The sequence below is a fragment of the Cottoperca gobio genome, chromosome 13 (genome assembly GCF_900634415.1).
Source record: "Cottoperca gobio chromosome 13, fCotGob3.1, whole genome shotgun sequence".
Classification (NCBI taxonomy): domain Eukaryota; kingdom Metazoa; phylum Chordata; class Actinopteri; order Perciformes; family Bovichtidae; genus Cottoperca; species Cottoperca gobio.
Window position 1 is genome coordinate 13,851,612 of NC_041367.1, and position 20,076 is coordinate 13,871,687.

The 20,076-nt window shown below is 39.2% G+C and overlaps 1 protein-coding gene across 5 annotated transcripts in view; it reads right to left on the reverse strand.

The window, feature by feature from the left end:
• cadm1b (cell adhesion molecule 1b) overlaps positions 1-20,076 on the reverse strand; it is a 125,803-nt gene that overhangs the window by 15,232 nt on the left and 90,495 nt on the right. For 4 of the 5 annotated variants that reach the window (XM_029447029.1, XM_029447026.1, XM_029447028.1 and 1 more), the window contains 5 exons: positions 16,464-16,616; positions 14,303-14,440; positions 8,185-8,343; positions 6,376-6,472; positions 5,917-6,089 (listed from right to left, as the gene is read on the reverse strand). In XM_029447029.1, the coding sequence (XP_029302889.1) occupies positions 5,917-6,089; positions 6,376-6,472; positions 8,185-8,343; positions 14,303-14,440; positions 16,464-16,616 (720 nt within the window). The remainder of the gene's footprint in view (positions 1-5,916; positions 6,090-6,375; positions 6,473-8,184; positions 8,344-14,302; positions 14,441-16,463; positions 16,617-20,076) is intronic. The other variant, XM_029447027.1, reaches the window with a different exon arrangement.

Genomic DNA, 20,076 nt, shown 5'->3' on the forward strand with positions numbered 1-20,076 from the left:
AGATTCTCCTCTGACAGTATTTGAAGAGGGGGGTGGGTTAGATTTCTTTCCCTGTGACCGAAAGCAGTCTGATAGCTGAAATGTCAGTGTCTGGAAGAGGGAAATTGGCCATTCAGGGAAGAGGGTCTTCACAAAGGCCGGGATAGGATGTGGCACATATAATATCCAGGCGAACAAGAATTCTCCATGGGCAATTTCCAGCCCGAATGACTCTGGGCTCAGCGTTATGAGCACTGAAATATGAGTGTATTTTGGAGAAGCCATATTTTCAGGGAGCATTTGTATCAGTGAGGAATTTGATATGAGAAAATTTAACCATAAAGTGAAACAATGTAGGAGAAATTGTTTATCTATGCCTGCTTAAACCTGCCTGCCAACACGACAGCAGGGAAGAGATTTTACTTTTCTTTTGTCTATTTGTTGTCTCTTGCTTAAACGTTACTTTTACAAGGAGTTTTATATAGGCTTTCTTCCAGAACAAGAGGGACATGTCTGTAAAAGGGTTTATTGTAGATTATCTATTGCATTTATATTATGAAACATTAATCTACGAGCTGATGTGTAGAAAGTTGTTCCTCACTATGTCGCATGTTTGATGCATCGGCGTGATTCACACGGACAGTTTCACAAAAGCCTTTCATAAGAACAGGGGAGACTCATGAGCTGCTCAAAATGTGTCGAAACTAGGGATGTAAGATAATATTGCGATATTATGTTTTGTGATAATGTATGGATTCTCAAAAACACTTGATTTTTATTAGTAGTTAACATACAAAGATGAACTCAATCAATTCATTATTTTATTTGCAAAGATATGCGCCCTTAGTGCACGTGCCCCCACAAAGTGATGTGGCCACTGTTCTGATGGCATTAAAAAAAAGCAAACTTTATTTACTCAGATTCTGTGCATGTAGTGTTGTGTCCTTTTTAATATGACAGTTTTCCTACAATTAGTTTTTTGAAAATTGCAATATATTACCTTGCTTACAGTATTGCAATATATCGCTGTATCATGATACGTATATTATCGTTAAAGTCTTGCCAATACACAGCACTAATTAAAACCAGATAAACCCCGAATTTCCAGTGGCTTGTGAATCTTTGACTTATCGTCCGTGGAAGATTTATAGGTCAAAAAGTCAACTGTGGGCTAAACCGTGGTGATAAAAGGTACGATGTTCTCCTGCCAACAAGCAGTATGTGTGAGTTATATCACCAAGTCACCTCTGAGAGAGACAGACCTCTCTGTGGTCAGCTCTCTCCCACACCACATACAAGCCGGGAGGCTCAATTCACAGCCTGCTCCAGACACACCCACGTGGAGAACAGCATGACAAGCCTCTTTCTCAGCCATTCGACCAGCCACATACAATACACGCACCACAAAAGGACCTGATTTGACGTGGATTTACATCGGCCTCACACCTGTCCGCGCTGTCAGACAGTGAAAGGTCATTAGTCTTTTTGGAATAGGAAGAGTCTGAAGGACTAGCAGCGGCAGAGGGTGGCAGCAGGATGAAAGAGAATTAATGGACAATTCAGCTAGGCTCTATCAATATTGCTCACAAGCATATTTATCAAGAACAAAAACAACTGATTAAAATAAAGCTATTTGTTGCATGCAGTTGGTTAGACAAAAGGCTTTCTTTTGACAGGTGTGTGATGGTTTTAACAGGAGCAAGAGCTCATAAATTACAAAACCAAAACAGTAAAAATACCAGGTAAGAGAAGAAAATGGTAATTTAGTGAGAAAAATGTGATGTTAGTTGGTGGATGGTTTGAAGTTGTGCGTTGCTGTTGAGAAGTTAAACAAAAATAGCACAAGTTTCTCATGCTAAGACCAATTTACGCTGCAGAAACACACACTAATTAAACCACTGTAGCAAGCATGATTACTCTGGTGCAACAAACCCTCACATGGACCACAACATGATTTTTTCTGGCATTAAATCCTCCAGAAAAGAGAAGTGGGAGTAGCAGACATAATTATACGTGGTTATGAGCACCTTTTACATCTCCTATGTCTCATTATAGCGAGCTGGAGTCATCCCGCTTCCAAGGCTTGTTCACCAGAGAAATGGTGTTTAATAGAAATTGGTAAAATATATGGATAGGAAGCCAAAGGCACAAACGCTGATAGCAAATATACTGTAGAGAGAATGGATAGTTGTTTTTTTATTCTCGACAGGATAACATTTGCCCCCCATTGCTTTTCATTCATTCATGCAAGTGTTAGGAGTGCAGCATGAAGCAAATTATACATGAATTTAACAGCAGTCGACGCATCATTCATGAGCTCTTAAATGCCCATAGGCACTAAGGAAAAAAAAAATCTGAATATTATAATATAACTTTAAGGATCTGTGTTTGAGAATACAATCTGAGAGAAAGCTGTGTAAATCTCTGTTTCAAAGGAATCTTTACACAACAATTAGGAATTTAGTTGTGATGGCTTGAATAAGTCTGCCTTGAGTGAGCTATTTTCAGGCATATGCTGTCCTTTTGTTTGGGAGTGATTATTATGGGTCCATTGGGAACAAGCAGATGCCTTCATCTGCCTGGCAGAGCACAATGATGAATAACCATGGGGCGGCAGAGAGTCACAGGAAACCTATGTCACAGTGACAAAGTCACACATGTCAGCTGGTGTAAGAAACATACAACATCAGACATATGATGGTGTGACAATCTGTATCTGTGCGTATTACTTTTTCCACGCAATTGCAACTCAAGAGATTTGGATGAGCGAGGTCCTACCGTGTTTACAGCCCAGTTTTAGACATTCACAGAAGCACACATGGTTACTCTTACTGAAAAATTCCAAACATCAACAACACTTATCTGCTAAACTGTTAAGGAGGCAAGTGTTTTAAAGTATAGGGTGTAAAAATTCAGTCCTAGGTTACTCTTGCAAAGTAAAAAAGAAACATTAGTCCTGCAACGACAACACTCTATTTCTCTGACAGGTTCTTAGACACCTCTGCACAAGATCTTGGCCCTCCATTAAAATCCGATTCACTGTTTGCCCTACAAATGGCAAAATTGTGTTAACGTTAAAAACATTACAAATGCATTAATTTCCACAAATACCCATTTTTCAGTAACTGCCATACATTTGCCAACCAGACAAAAAAAAACGCTTAAATCGCAGTTTTTTTTCCCCACAAACAGTTCATGGTTGTCAACACGACCTAAACAAAGCAGAATGAGTAATAATCAAAACAATATCAGCATTCTGAAACCTGTGGGGAAAAAAACTGTAGAAAACCTGTAATCGGTTCTCTCACAATATCCACATTGAGCACATTTTCATCAACAGCTTTGCTTTTATCATAACACTGCACCTCAACTCGATCCCGCTGCTTTGGGCACGTTAGGCAGAAACATGAGTGTTTGTTTCAGTGGCCAAATCTAACGATCTGCATCAACGTGTGTTGAATCGGATATAATGACATGCTCTCGCACAATAGCATAACCCGCCAGGGTTTGGATGTTTCAAACAAAGACAGAGCTGTCCTGTGTCTTTTCAATGGGACATTGTTTGAAAGGTGTACAGGCCGATCAGACTATTTATTTTAAAGAACATTTATCTTTTGTCATTGTTCTCTACACAGCATGACTCCTCGCTTCTGACTCCAACTTTCAGCAAAGAAACAGACAATAAACTCAGAACAATGAGCCATTGGCCAGATAAATCAATCCCTGCATATTGGAAAACATGTAAATAAAAAGAATTATAATTATATTAACAATTAATAAAATGTCTGTTCTTTTCTGCACTAATTTATCATATCTTAAAGATCCCCTCGAGACATATTTAAAGACATATACAAATACCGAATAATACTGCTTTGATTAATCTTTTGTGTCTGGTGTGGGTTTTTTCCACACAAAAAAGTTTAATTACTGAGTAAAATAATATTTTATTACATCTACACTTTCTTACAGATTCTATGAAAGCTTAACTCCTAGTGAAGATGTTTCCTACTTCACTGCACAGTAGTGTACACTATGAGAGCGCAGAGAAAACTTCCCTCTTCAGCAGATGAATGTGAAAACAGCATTCTAGTGTCAAATCCTGCACAGTGAAGCTCAAACATCCAAGTGAAGTAGCAATAAGTTAAACACATTTTTGAGAGGAGGGTGGACTTTCAAATTCTGAACCTCAGTTAGTGCATCCTGGATTTGCTGTGATTGAAAAGACTCGTAGGTATAAACAGTTTATTCCATTAGATGGACAAGCAAACCCCAATCTAACCCTAACATCAAGAAATATTGCTATTCCTCACACTGTTGGTGAGGGATTGTTATGTTGGTCCTCTGTAAATTAAAGTGGACGGTCTTGACCGCTATTTATAATAAGTGTATTGAGATTAATATGAATTAGTGCTATATAAATGAAAATTGACTTGACTAAGACGTGCACTAAGGTTAAGATTTTTAAGCAAAAACACATACATTTTAACATAACAATATATATTTTTTACATACTACTTGGGGGATCTAAACACCAGATTCACCCTTCCTGGTTTCGGGTGCATGTTCTTGGCACACAGGCAGAAACAAATTGAAACATAGGAGCGAAATACAAAATGCTCTTTGAAACAGCAGGGAGCGAGTGCTCCAAGGAGAGAATGTTAAACTTGCCAACAATAGCTGCACCTGCTGCACATTTATTTTTCCCTCATCCTCATCACTCCTGCCAGCCACCAAAATAAAAAATTAAGGTCCGAGGAGTGTGTATTTCAGTGAGGTCACGTTATATGATTTCTAAATGATTTCAATACTTGAACCTGCTGTTCTACCTCTGGGATTCAACTGAAAGGTTGGCTTTTGCACTTCTGAACAGTCGAGTAGCAGCCAAGCGAATTCACTCACTTATTTTGTTCTATTAATTGTTGAATTGAGGATGTTGATGTGTTGAAAACAAACAAGAAAAACACAACAAAAAATGCTATTAATGTGTCATGACTGACAGTCATATAAGGGCAAAAAGAAGAAGTTTAAGTGAGGAGAGATTAATACTGGTCACTGCATTTAAGGTTCAAACTGAGGGGAATAAACTGTCCGTTGCATTTAAAGTCAAGTCCTGGGGGAGATGGTCCCTTTATTGCCCTTTACTGGTTGGCTGCAGAACACATTGAAATTCCACCCACTTCTTTATTAGTCAACAGAACCAAACCCGATCTTTATAGTGCACATCTAATGCTCAATTTCAGATATGACACCTAATAATCATAGCCAACAATTGTTTTCTTCAGGAATAGTTAGAGATGCCAAGAGTTAGATGAGAAGATTGACACCACACTCATGTTTGTACGTTGAATATAAAGCTGCAGCCAGCAGGCCAAATTGGCTTAGCTGAGCCTAAAGTGTGGAAACAGGGGAAAGAGCTAGCCTGCCACCTCTAACAAACACGTTTAAATCTTGTGTATTTAATATGTTTTTTGGTCTCCTGTATGACCATACAGTATGACAATATAGGCTGTTCCACCTGATTCATTTTCCATATAAAATCTAATTTCCTGGGTTTCTAACATGCCAGTCCGAAGTCAACATCAACTTTATCCATTACTTTTTACTGCATATGGTTCAAACTCATCATGCATTAAAAGCATTGCGGCAGCTCAAATCTTCAACATAAATTTGGAGCTTTGTGAATTTTGACAACTGTAGCCAGCTTCTGTGATTTTAAGCTCCCTGTTCCTCTCAATAATGTCTTGCATGTTTATACGTTTGAAATGTGATTCTGTTTGTAGTAAATCCTTATAGTTTCAATACAATCCCCCGACTGCCATAGCTACTGCAGGCAGTTAGGTCTATAAACCGTCCTAAATCAGCAATACAGACTGAATCCTGATGTAAAAGAGTGATGATGGCATTTAAACATCAAGTGCCGCCAAGCTTAATACCTACCATATACATAGAGGATGTAGTCGTCGTAGGCTTCTCCCACGGCATTGGACGCCACGCAGCGATAGGTGCCGTTGTAGGACTTGTTGAGGTTCTCGATGTACAGATCAGAGCCAGTGACCACAGCGTGAGGCGGCACATCCTCGTCTACTCTCAGCCAGCTGACCTGAAGGGGACTGGAGAGCACAAATACCACAGACATCACTCAGGCGCTGTCCATCCATGCTAGAAATCTGTAATAAAGGTCAAATCTGAGGAGGGCCATCGACAGGTCCTGTCTAATGATGTGCTTTATTCAATATGGAAACAACTGGTAACATTTAAATGGTACCATGAAACTGGGAAAGTTAAGGGCACCCTCCTTAACGTTCCAATTTCATTGGGCTGCCAAAAAGTATGAAACTTTAGAAATTTAAGAGTGATTTGATGTGTTGAAGTGCGTCCATCTGCATTAATACTCACTATGGTTTTCCTTCTGCGATGCATGTCAAATATAGATTGTCACCCTCTCTGGTTAAACCGTCAGGAGATGTGACCACAATCTTCACTTCTGGTTTATCTGAAAACAAAAGATGAGTATTTACAATACGGCAGTGTCATAAGTTATAACAACACTGGCTTTCCCGTATACAGCCAAAGCAAAAGTTAACAGCCAAAAGTGAAACACAGAGGAGAATGAAATGATTATCTTATGTGCTCAGTAGACATCCAGTGAGTATTCAGTATCTTACGGCAATTTTTTTTCTCTTCTTATCAATGCAAGCCAAAGATTACCAAAATGTCAAGTGGTTTCAGTCAAGCTTCCTTTTCTCTATGAAAGGTCAGACAAAACAGTAGTCTACCTGAAAATAAATTAATATTCTACACAGACTACAAAAGGGTACCATAACCTTTCTTTGATGTTTAACAGTGTAAGGCAGCCTGTATTACCTCTTCAATCAATGCACCATTAAAAGAACACTTATACATCATTTGACACATGAGCAAAAGTATGTTTTTATCCTTTGTGGTGACTATCTCATGGGATAAGGCTGTAAGACTAGAAGGATCCATAGATCAGTGGTTCCCAAACGGTGTGCCTTTGCAGGGCAGGGAAACACTACTTAATCGGTACTTTGTCCTACACACTTATTTCACAATATAGAAACAATAAGTCTTTCTGCTTTGGCCTAAATATAAATAAAACAATCATTAAAAAAAAAAAGAAATCTGTTAAAGCGAACCCGTTTTAGCCATTTGCTCATGGTGGGAAATATAGTGTGACACATCAAAGTCTCTCTGCTAGTGTGAAGAAGAATAGCTATCTTACAAGGACTAGGATAAATAAATGTTCACAGAGTGATAACAGTGATACTATGTGTTAGAGAGGGTATTTTGCCCGGATATGAACACAGGTGGGCCTTGAGATTTTAGCATTTGGTCTTTGGTGTGCCTTGGCCACAGAAAGTTTAGGAACCACTGCCATAGATAACAGTTCCTATGCAGTTAGCCATAATGGCCAATCCTATTCATAACCTATGTTAAGATGATGCCTGACGACGGAGTAACTTATTAAACGTGTTTCTACAGTACAGCTAGCGTTCAGCATTCTAGCCGTTCTCCAGCATCAGCATGACGTGAACCAGATGGCACTTTTCCAGCTCCGTTAGGTAAATGATAAGCTATCAATGTTTGACATACGTATAATAATTTGTTATGTATATGTTATGTATACGTCAGCTACAACACCGCTGTGGAAAAGTTGGACGTATTTGGACTCGTGACAAATCTTGAGCTACTTTTCATATACGCCGGCATGTTTCTGCCATACGGAACTGTGTATGTCTGGCGTGTTCGGCGTAACGTCTGCGTCCTTCAAACGATAACAACATACCCTTAATTTATATCAACCTATTGCCGATATTTCGTATGCGCTGGCATACGTTTCTGTCATACGGATATGTGTGACAGGGCCTTTAGTTATTCTGCCTGTAATTAATCGGTCAGCTTTCTAAATTTCCCATATTTGACAGCTGACTGTTGAATATTGCTATTGTTATTATTTTATTGTTATTTAACTTAAAAGAAGCTGTGTTTATTATTGTTAGTGGGTGGCACCTTTGGAATGATCAGAAGTATTTTCAGTAAGCATATGATACCAAAAAATGCAAGAGCCCGACCAATAAGTAGGTTAGCCTTCAACTAACCCAAGCAGGACATAGACATTCTCTAGCACTGTCTTTGGGCCCTCGGAGTTCTAGGCTTGAAAAAGTACAGATTTAGTTCACTCACATAGCACTTCCAAGTGTCTTTGAGCCAGGAGGTCCTTTACAGCTGGATGGTCAATGATGCAGTCCACTGGCACTCCATCATCCTCTTTGGTAACAGAAAATCTTACACGGCTGGTGACAGTGAACATCCTGTCATACGTCTCCTCAACTGTTGTCTCACCTAGGGAAACATCACAAGCACAGGAGGGGCAAAAAGTTAATGTTTAAACAGCTAAAAAACAAATCTCAAATCCTGCAGTTGCACCGACCCGCAGAGACCATAATGAGCAAATAGTCATAGCTATTAAGAGCACATTACCTGTCAAAGTGGAGTGCTTTCAAATGACATTTACATTTAATTTATGATTCAGTGATGCGACGCCTTAAAAGAGACTTTAGAGGATTGAGACTGGCCCAAGGCCTTCGATTCTGATGAGAGCAGCGAGCAGTGGCTGGGTCATATAAGCCTGATAATGAATGCCTCTGCAGCTTGAGGGTTGAGCATTGTTGGGGCTAACCCTGCAGTAATCTGCTGCCCACTAGGCCCTAGGCTGTCATAGGGGCATTCATTTAGAGAGCATTACAATGCCACAGGGGCATCGCATTAGTTGCAGTGCTGAGTGTGATGGTTTACTCGCACTTAATGAAGTGAGGAAATAATTACAGCTCCACTCTGACCTGCAGCACACTTCCATTTCAGCCTTGTCACAAGGGAGCCCGGCTGGACTCAGAGAGGGCAAAACACTGTTGTTCCACAGTTGATGATCACCAATACACACATATGTGGGCTCTTGATGGATATTAACCCCATGTAACACACACCCACCCACCCAAGACTTGTCTACATAAAATTTAAAGTACTAGGATAGGTAAGTGGTTAATGCACATGAGAGCATTACATTTGACCACGCTGCCAACTGCGGTGATAGAACAGGCAGTTTGAAAAGCACACTCTCCGTTAGAAGAGAGTAAGTAACATAATGATACTTAGAAGAAGAGCTTTTAGACCTCCTTCAAGGCCGTTTCCATAAGTGAAAAATAATTATTCTTTTGCTACACTCGTACAACATGTTTCATGAAAACGAGTTTTTCTGTAATCATACAAACAAAAAATCAAAACAAACCGAAAACATAAGAATGTAATAATAGCAGGAATAAAAATTAAGACATCATGATCGTTTCATTCAGAAACTGTGATTGTCTTGCTATTTTGCAATATAAATAACTTTTCATCGGATCGGATCGGAAAAGTGAACGTATACAGATACGTATGTCTAACCTATTGATAGCGTATCACTTACGTATACAAAATGTATCAGACGAATGCATAACGTATACAAAAATATCGCTGTGTTACGCTGGGGTGCGTTGTTGAACGCTGAGGCCATGAAAATGTTTTGAGCGTGTTCAAATTTTTCGTACCCAACGTGTGCTTCATAAGTTATGCCGACGTTACACATAAGTTACGTTACGTTAGACATACGTGAATACTGAATATAGTACGTGAATACCTACGTGAATACCTACGTGAATACCTACGTGAATACGTTAGAGGTACGTTAGATATAGGCTACGTCGGCTGATGGTGAACCCTACAACCAATTTATTGAGTGGATTACCTATTCCTATCCTATGTTAAATTTATGCCTGAAGGAGGAGTAACTTATTAAATGTGTTTCTACAGTACAGCTAGCGTTCAGCTAGCGTTTTGGGAGCTTATTGGGGTTTGAATATAGTATATAGGGTCCCTGTGAGTAGCTCATCCTCACTTCTTCACAGTACGTCTTGATGAGTACATCAACCATCATCAGAGAGCATGGAGGATGCTGAGAAGCTGCAACAAGAGTACATTTTAGCCGTTCTCCAACATCAGCATGACGTGAACCAAATGGCACTTTTCCAGCTCCGTTGGCCAGACACTCTGATACGTTTTAAATAAGTAAGTGATACGCTATCAATAGGGTTGACATACGTATAATAATTTGTTATGTATACGTCAGCTACAACACCGCTGTGGAAAAGTTGGACGTATTTGGACTCTGAAAAACTTTGAGCTACTTTTAATATACGGTGGCATGTTTCTGCCATACGGAACTGTGTGACTGTGTGACAGGGCCGTATGTCTGGCGTGTTCGGTGTATCGTCTGCGTCCTTCGAACGATCACAACTTACCCTTAATTTATATCTACGTATTGCCGATATTTTGTATGCGCTGGCATAGGTTTCTGCCATACGGATATGTGTGATAGGGCCTTTATCTGTTAATTAAAGCCTATAAGTGATTTTACCTCACTCTTAAAAGCTCTGCTAGCATTAACATGACACACAGCAAATGAGTTAATCCCAACCATCTTCAGTTAAAGTGGAGTGCGGTGATCAGCGGTACACAGAACAATGCCATCTTGTTCCTCGTCAAATAACAACACACATTTCACATTGAGAGCTTTATTGTCATCATGCAATCACAAGGACTCAATTGCAGAACTAGGTCACATTAGTAAGGTCAACGAGGGCGTTTCCAAGCGCACCTGCGCCTAAAGAATGGAAGTGGAGTATGATTTGTAAGGGATGCGATAATGAGTCATTATCCTCTCAGACACAGTCACAAAAATGTTCTCATACCAATCACAGTGCTGCATTACTAAAATGGCTCAGGAAAAGATGATATAGATTAAATGTGATAGGGTTAGAAATCATTATCACAATCCTAACATGGGTATTTTTTCAATTTCTATATATAGTTTTATAGTATCATTATATAATCATATGGTCAAATTAATTAACTGGTATGTATTAAATGAGACCAAATTATTTATATATCAAACAGAAACAACTTTTGTCAGCATTATATTTGTGTACTCCTCTTATGAGAGCTGTTATGTGATTGTCAGTTTGTGATTTAGTAGAATTAAGCTAGCCACTGCTCGCTGCTAATGTGCTGCTAACATCACATCACAAGGGACTGTTGAATGTGAAATGATTAACTGATGATGTGTTTTACAGTTTTTACTTTTACTCTACTTTGTACTTTGTTTCTTACTGAAATATAAGCAAAATATATAAGAATTGACAGCTACTCTATAATTATGTGAATCCATTTCTTTAATACATTTTTCTAATACCTTTTGGTCTATCTCTTGTTCATCATTTATAATCACTAGTATTGAATTTGTTGTTCAATACTGTATTTTCACAGGTTCCAGAATTTCTTTTAAAAAGGTAATCTACTGTGTTTCGTGTGACATGTCATGACTGCGGTCCCCTCCATGCTTCCATGCGATCTCAAAGAGACATTTATTTCCAATATTGCAGCACCCTGCCTTGTACGACCTGGTCTGTATGATAAGGTAGTACGGTCCCATGATGTTGTGCCTCTCATTTGACTTATACCAAAGGGACGGGCAAAACACAAGGTCAGTAAAATTGCTTTGCTTGCAATCTTCCCTGTCATGAAAAAGAGTCCTTAATTTGACTTCTTCGAGTATCAATTAATTTTGGTCAAACTTCGGAAAGTCCTGAGTCTTGTTTTGAAGATCAGACTCATACAGACAGAGCCATTATCAGTGTACACGCCAACCAACGCTTGTCAATTATCAGTGTCATCCAAGCCCTGATGAGGAAAACATCCACGGATCAGGTCGTGGAAGGACTCCAATCTGAATGCCGAGGAGATTTGAGTGGTGCAGCCGAGATGTCAAATCAAACGCTCTTGTGAGCATCAACCACTGATCAATCCCAGCGCAATCAAGCGTAGCCTCTTCTCAGGGTGACATTTTCTTTCAGCCAGTTTCATACTTCGAGTCTTCTGCCTGCCAACATACTGAAAAGCAGCAACTGATCAAGCTAGCTTGATCTGTTGCATCAAACCTAGCTTCGACATTAAGATAAAGCGGTATAGATGCTAAACTCGCCCCGCACACTACATCAGTACGAGACAACAGTTGTACCATTAGAGCATTTTAATTGTGTGTCTTAAATTTGAGTGTGGCTTTTATACGGTGTTTAAACACAAATCAATGGCTTTAAAAAGGTATCAAATCAGTTATCAAATCATTAACTAATCCTTTACACATCAGTTATTTAATCATTTAATACTATGAACCACTTCGGGGTTGCCAGGTTGTGGAAAATCTTGATGAATTAAAGCGATAGTGTGTCATGCTGGAGGAACAAGCCAGCAAACCTAAAAGTTTTTCTTATCTGTAAAGAATTGTAAATTATTTGTCAACTAATAATACACCATGAATTAGTTTTTATAAATGGTGCTTTATTAAGTGCTACCAATTTTACGTTTAAAAAACTGACCTCACTGATTTATTCACATGTTACAAAAGCTTTTATAATGTAATAAATCTTCTAAAATTCACATACTTGACTTTTCTGCAGCTTTTGACCACATCCCAGAGCCGACTCACTGAAAGGAACTTGCTAGGATGTGAGGAAGTTGTATCCACTGAAGAAGAGTGTGGGATACTCTCAAAAGCTCAGGAAAAAGTGAGTAAGTGAGCCTTGAGTTTGAAATCTTTACTCGCAAATTTCCCCAAGGTCAAGAATAAAAGTGTTTTCAATCTCTTATAATATTAAAGAAATAAGAGTAAAAAGGCGATGAATTTAAAATGGCAGCTTCCTGGTGGAGTGCACTCTTTTTAAGTGTAAAAAGCATTTTCACCATGCAAAAACTAAGGATTTCGAATTTAATTTTGAAAAGTAGGTCTACTAACTTTTCCAAATGCTGATTAAGTCTTCTGCATGCAGTTTCACATGATCACAGACACATTTTAACAAATCTCCTCCTTCATTCGAGCAGCAGTAGCAGCAGTAGCAGTCGAGCACCGGGCTCCACTACATTTAAATAATATTGCAACTGTCATTTATGCTAACAAGCATTTTGCCACCTTCTGTGTTGAGTCTCTCTCAGGCCGGAGCCCAACAGTCCCCTACCTGCCAGCGTGATAAATGGTTGCAAAACCAATTCGGCCAATTTGAAAGTGTGTTTAAATCAGCCAGCAGATTTCTTTCTTGCCATTACGGCTGTCTTGCCTGCACACAGACTTAAGACAAATTTGATCACAGAGAATCTATAAAACCAGTGTGATGTGTGCATTTTAATCTCAATGCGTGCTCGAGCTAATGAATTGTTTAGCACGTCTATAATGAGTAGTGATTTGTGTTTCCTGGGGTACAGGAAGACGTGACTCTCTGGCTCTCTTTATGTGTCCACTGCCATTATGGATTAGCCCCGCTCAGCATGTCAGTGGCATTTCGCTGATCTAACCATCCTGTTGTCTCTCCCTCCCCCTACACAACACTCGACAACAGAAATTGACTTCGACTCCTGTAGGGAACACTGGAGGCACAGATGGCATTTAGCTTCAGATTCACTCTTGTCTAAATATTTCATCTCTCAACAAGCCAAATGAAACCTCTCCATTCTAATACATATATCATTTGACAACAAGCCCAGATATATCCACTCTGTGTAAATACGATATGACTAAAATGAATATCCCTCATTGCTGTACAATAAGTATGTAATGAATAATTGATGATCCCTAATCATAACTGAGAGGTAATAAGGACTTGTCACCACCCAAGATTATATACCCCTCTCTGCAACAGCCGACTGAAGGCACTAAAATAAAGATCAAATGTGCGGATAGGACTTTAAAGCTTATTTACCATGTATAGATGGCTTAAGGGTTTAAATATAAACAATTTAGGATTATTTTAAAACATGAAATACATTTAGCAGTTGAGTTGTAACTAAATATTCAAACAGTTTTAAATATAAATAAGCATCTCTGAAATTAAAGTGAGTGCCTTTCAGACAAATATTTTGTGAAATGTAGATGAAACATAACATGAGCCTGGATTGCAGCTCTTAAAGTTGAGAATGCATAGTTGGATCATTACTGTTCATACTGTAGCTGAGCAAGCAGCTGAGCAAGCAGCCAGCCAGAGTGAGAGAAAGCAGTATATGCCGAGCATGATTAGTTGCCATGGTATTTCCTATACATACCAGTAAAATAATCAGTACATTTTGTTCACTGAGGAAGTGCCTCCTGAGACCGGGACATGTAGGGAAGTGGACAGGCCTGGAGCATGTGATGCAAACTGGGGGAGGCTGTTATTCTACTGACCTGTCAGTTCTTCCTCCCCTTTCATCCATCTGATGGAGGCAGCTGGCTTGCTGCCCATGGCTGTGCAGGTGAGCTCCGTCTCGTTCCCCTCGCTGACCACATCGTAGCGGCTCTCAATGATTGGGTTGCCTGGAGGAACTGACCCACAGCAACGGTCACAAACACACCGGCACAACAACATTTATACACACACAAATTTAGTAACACATAATAATAAGCGTACAAAAAACACTTGTTTAAGTCATGTGTGAATTCCGGTTTCTCACCATTAAGAAATGATCGATGAATCACTGAATTACTATGACTGTTGTGTCATTAGTTAACACTTAATAGATGTACGCATTGTCACCTCTTTGAAAGTACAGCAGTACCTGTTCATACTCACTTTTAGTGAATGTACAAATGATTTGCAAATTAGTATCACAACATGACTTTACAAGTCGAGGTAACTTGTAAAGAAATGCTGATCTAATGATGAAGTAATGATGCACACTTCTTGTATCTTACTTATAGTAAATAGTATAACACACATCTGCCCATTTTCCTCTGACTTGTCAACTAGCACCTGCTGGATGTTGTTGAAAAAAAAAAAGCTTGTAAATGAGACATAAACAAGGACCGCTGGCTCATGCAACTACGTGTAGGTGTTTGCATCTGACTCTCAGTTTGATGAAAAACAACTTCATGTTTCTCAGAGAATAACTGTTCTGCTTTCAGAGAGACTGAACACATGCATGAGTCTGAAATGTCATTTTCTGTCATGTAATAAAGTGTGCATTTAATTTACTAACTCAACATTTAAGTTATTCAGGGGGTGTCCCTCCATCTACTAAGGCTGAGTTTTTATTGGAGCGATTCTGGTTAGAGTCCAAACCTCTTTGTTGCATGTCGTACCCCTCTCTTTTCTCTCCTTTCCTTTTTCTATTTTCAGGTGTTCATTCATTAAAAGGCAAAAAAGCATACTCTTTATGAATACTCTCAGAGTTAAGTTACGGTTAGCTGGTAGAGCGTTCACCATGTTCCCTATCTTAGTTTAGCATGTTAGCGTGCACAAAGTACATCTGAGGCTGATGGAAATGCCATTAGTTTTACAGGTAATTGTTCATAAAGTAAAGTATTGGACAACAAATGTTGAGTCAAGGGATCACAATATTTGAACTTGAATATCTGCACCAAATTCGATGGCAATCGATGCAACAGTCGTCAAGACATTTCACTCAAAACCATAAATGTCACCCTGTTGGTGGCGCTAGAGGAAAAGACAGGAGATCACCAAAGTATGTAGGATTCATCATCTGAAGACCATGACCATGTATGTGCAAAATGTCTTGGTAATAGATCAAACAGTTGTGGTGGACCGACAGACCACTAATCACATAAAGTCAAAGTCACTTTCTTATTGGTGAGCAAAATGCATACATTAAATCATCATAAGTCATGCATCAGTTATGCATTACTTAAGCATGTGTTTCATACCCTTATTAAAAACTGTTACCCAACATTCTGTGCCCAAGTTATATAAGTACATGTGATTACATTCTATGGTTACGTGGCGTGCAAAATGTACACAGAATAGAATAAGACACAGTTGTCTCTTGCATTAGTCATCGAAACAAACTTGCTGAACTCCAGTTACTTGAAAGCAAAAAGTCAGCGGGGTGTTCATTTCAAGGACTCTTTAATGCAACCCTTGGTTCAGAAATGACTGCAGCTAGGCTTCAATTGTACAACTAGAGTAATTACTTTAAAGTGCTTTTAATTCCTTTCAATCCCCCAGGATGTCTGCATGTATAATAAAGCTTAACTAGAGTAATTTCACTCCAAAGCATCAAAGTGTGGCACAGCTGACTCTCAATAGGGAAACGTTTGGAGCAGCCAAGTCAACATTCACCGGGATTCACAGAGTCAACACAGCTGCCAAACCCAACGTGGTCTGAGCCATCAGTTTCAGCATCTGCTCCTTTTCGTTATGCTGCTGAGCACCGCGAGAGCCTAATTGGCTGACATTTTGTTTCAGTTGCTAAAGATAACAAGATCAAAGATTACTATTATTTCATATTCCACATTCCTCATCTTTTACGTAGTGAAATACAATGAAAATGTGCTTGAGGAGTGGTGTGATGTGCGCTTGTGAGGTTCACACATGCACCCTCACACCTACCCAGGACAGTGATGTCTGCGTAGGCTTCCTGAGGAGGATCTGTGTAGAGCTGGCACACATAGCGTCCCTCATCGGAGAGTGACACATTGGACAGAGACACCCGCAGTTCGTTGTCAGAGAAATTCACCAGCTGGAACCGGCTGTCCTTCAGAGCTGTGGGGATACATGGTGAGACAGAGACAGTGAGGATACACAGTACAGGGACACACATGTGAGACATGGGGTGAGAATGGAAGAGGGGATGAGAATGAGAAATTGGATGGAGGAAGACAAAGGAGACAGAAGGAGAAAAATGAGACCAAGATAAGGAGGGGGTGAGAGAGTGCTGCCCTTTTGTGGGCTCTCTCCTTAATTGAGTAAAAGAAAAGTGAGTTTCAAAATGATTCATACAAGTTGATTTATAAAGAAGCTTTACAGTCCATGGAGCACTCGCAAAGACAGGAAAGTGTGAAGAGTGCTCATGAGGAGTCCTAACAAGCTAGGAACCCCTAAAGTGGGCTGCTGCTGGTCACGGATGGATGCATTAACTCACATATTCCAGAAAAAGGGAGAGACATTCAAACATACATAATGAATTAAATCACAGTGTGGAGGTAGAGAGGGTCGGATGCCTGAAACTCTAAATCTGAAATATTTTGTAGACTAATGCGGATAGATTGGCAAAATTTTCTTATAATATCGTCAAACTAGGTTAGCCGTCTCTCAGAGTTTTGTCTCTGCTTTTCATTTGGGTCAGCCCTCATTCCTAAGCTTTTTTACATAAACAACTTCGGTTGATTTGATTGGGAGCCCTTTTGATGTTTTGACCTGCCTTCTTTATCAAGTCCTCTCCACATCTGTCGAGTTAACGAACTGTAACTCAGCCCCTGTTTAAAGCACAGGGAGTTTGTTATTCCCTTCAGGCTTTGCACTTAGCATCATGATCATTACCCAAGGTCTCAGGGCAGTGTCAACATGAAACCTCATCCCACAGTATAATTTGAGAGCTCTTTGGAAGTCTCTCCTCAAAGGGAAACAATGACACTGATGCACTTTGAGAGCCGAAGCACCTGCTAAGGAGGGAAACCCTTCACTTCGGAGACGCTCAATGTAGTTTATGCGAGGCAGTTTCATAACCGGCTGACTGCTTACATAAGAGCATAGAGGGGGCACCGCATATTCATTAGTCAGTGTTTTGGCATATTTTCAAGAAAATATATCTACATATTAGTGCGGCTAACTACATGTAATGATTATTTTCATTACAGATTATTTAGCTGATTCTTGATTCCTTATTCAGTCAATAAAATATAAGAAAATAATGAATCTGAGTAATGGATTAATACAATTATTCTTCATTCATGTTCTCTGACTCCAGTAACCGAGTACTCAACTCACTTCTTCAGCTTGTTCTGTGCTGTTTCTCTTCTTGAAGCTCTAAAGATCCCATGGAACAAATGTGACGCCACAATTTAATGAAACAATATTTTTTAGACTATATAGGTTGTCATGTGACTTATATGCACGTGAAAGGTGTCACTCGTGGCAAGAAAGCCTCTGCAGTTTGCCTCAGCTCTATGGAGTTTTAAACAGCTTTACGTTTCACTTTCACCCCACTCATAGCTTGAGTGAGCTAGCTGTTGGACGTAGTTGAGCAGCTAAAGAGCCGGTCCCTCAGGAGTTGGTGGAGACCAAAGACAGCGCTAAAAAGAGCAAATATTGTACACACATTTATCACCTTGTTTCTGATGACCCATATTGGTTGAAAAAACTAAATGTTACTGCAGAATTAACTTACATTGTTACTCAGCTTAGTTGAATACTGATTCTGATTGGCCAATTTTAATTTTTTTAATTTAATTTTTAATTTTTTTGTATGACAGACCGCTGCTAAGGATGCTCTGATCATAGACTCAGGAGGACCACGTCCAATCATATCAATCAGAAAGAAGTCCGGTAATTTTAACAACGTCAGCTGTGGCTAATAAAACGTATTAGTTTTATGTTACTCCATCAGGAAACACCATTGAATATACATTTTTATATATGTTGAGAGCATGACACTTTGGATTCATGATCGCTGTCCCTAGTAAAGAAAAGCTAAAGAGAACAACAGCAAAAAAACAGCACAGAAAAACAAGCGAGGTTAAAAGACAAAGAGCTGGATGACAGAGAAATCGATAAAATTGAAGAAGACAGGCATGAAGTAAACATTAAATAGAACACGGTATGGGCTATGGCAGTGTTAATTGATTATTAAATGTTAATTGAAAAGAAAATGTGAACAGACATTGACAGTTACGGCGCAGAAAACCTCAATCAGTGCTGCGGTCATTTTATGTATCTGTGGGGAAGAACTTAGTCTACTCGATAACCAGTTACAATAATTATTGCTGGAATATGTCGACACTTCTGTAAAATATGTCAAAGTTGAACATAATATGAATTGTTATCTTAAGAAGGCTTAAAACGTACGTTTCTATCACCGCACTTCAAAACGCTTCTTACATTTTGAATCAATACAATCATTTTATTGATGATATTATTGATTAATTTAGTAATTAGCCGTGTAATAAGCGGGATAATGTGCAGCGAGCCGGTCATTACTTGGAAATGAACCCCTTCAGGGTGTTTCCAGACCTCTGCTCATCCTGCCAGGTTTCATTTTGCAATAATGACCAGCTCGCTGCACATTGTTCTTTACGTACTGGACATATAGTTGGACAGAGAAGTGAAAACTGTTTAAACTTGTCCCATTGGGGACACAGCTGTTCTTCTTGGAGTAGCTTTTTACTTTATTCATGAAGGAACTTTTTACAATCAATTTAAGGCCCTGAAAAGCTATTTTCTCAATCAGCTTCTCACTATGATTGATTGGGTGCCACATCAGCACAGTTTTCTGACACATTTTGCGTTATTTCATATTCATATTTTTGTATTTGTGTTTTGCCTTCTTACTGATTTGAAGTGGGAAGGAGCGAGCTATAAAAAGCACATAGTGTTTAGGAACCTTTGAATCGCAATGTGACGACCGTTGTTGGATTGTTTGTATATATTGCAGAGCCACAGTCAATCAAATCTACTCAGATTTTCTGAGTTTTCAGGTAAACTCCTAATAAATAATATCCAAGATGTCTTTTTTTTTTTTACTTAGATGTGGCTTATTTAGTCATGAAAATTACAGTTTTAAAGAAATACTTTTGATTTGAAGGCAGGTTTTCAGGTTACAGTGTCTGATGCTAAAAGGAATATATCACTTTAGACATTAAACCTTTGCAACACAAAGTCAGACAACTCCTGAGAAAGGACGCAGTGAATAAATAATGGTGTGATATTGCATCACCATCCATCGAGGTCCACCATCGCTGATAAAAGCTCACTTTTCCCATTTCAGATGACAACTCTGCAAAATTACATGTCATTTTACATAAATGTCTTGCAGAATAAATACCTCATCCTAACAACACTCGTTCAGCCTCTGTACCTTTGACATAATTCATCTATATTTGCTGCAGTAGAAATGTGTTTATTTGGCCTTCACTGGTACTGTAAAGCTGTTATTATTTTGTACGGTATTTGTGCATCTGTTTCTGTTTCTGCTGCTTCGTTTGGAGCTGCTGTTCTTGTAGCTCCT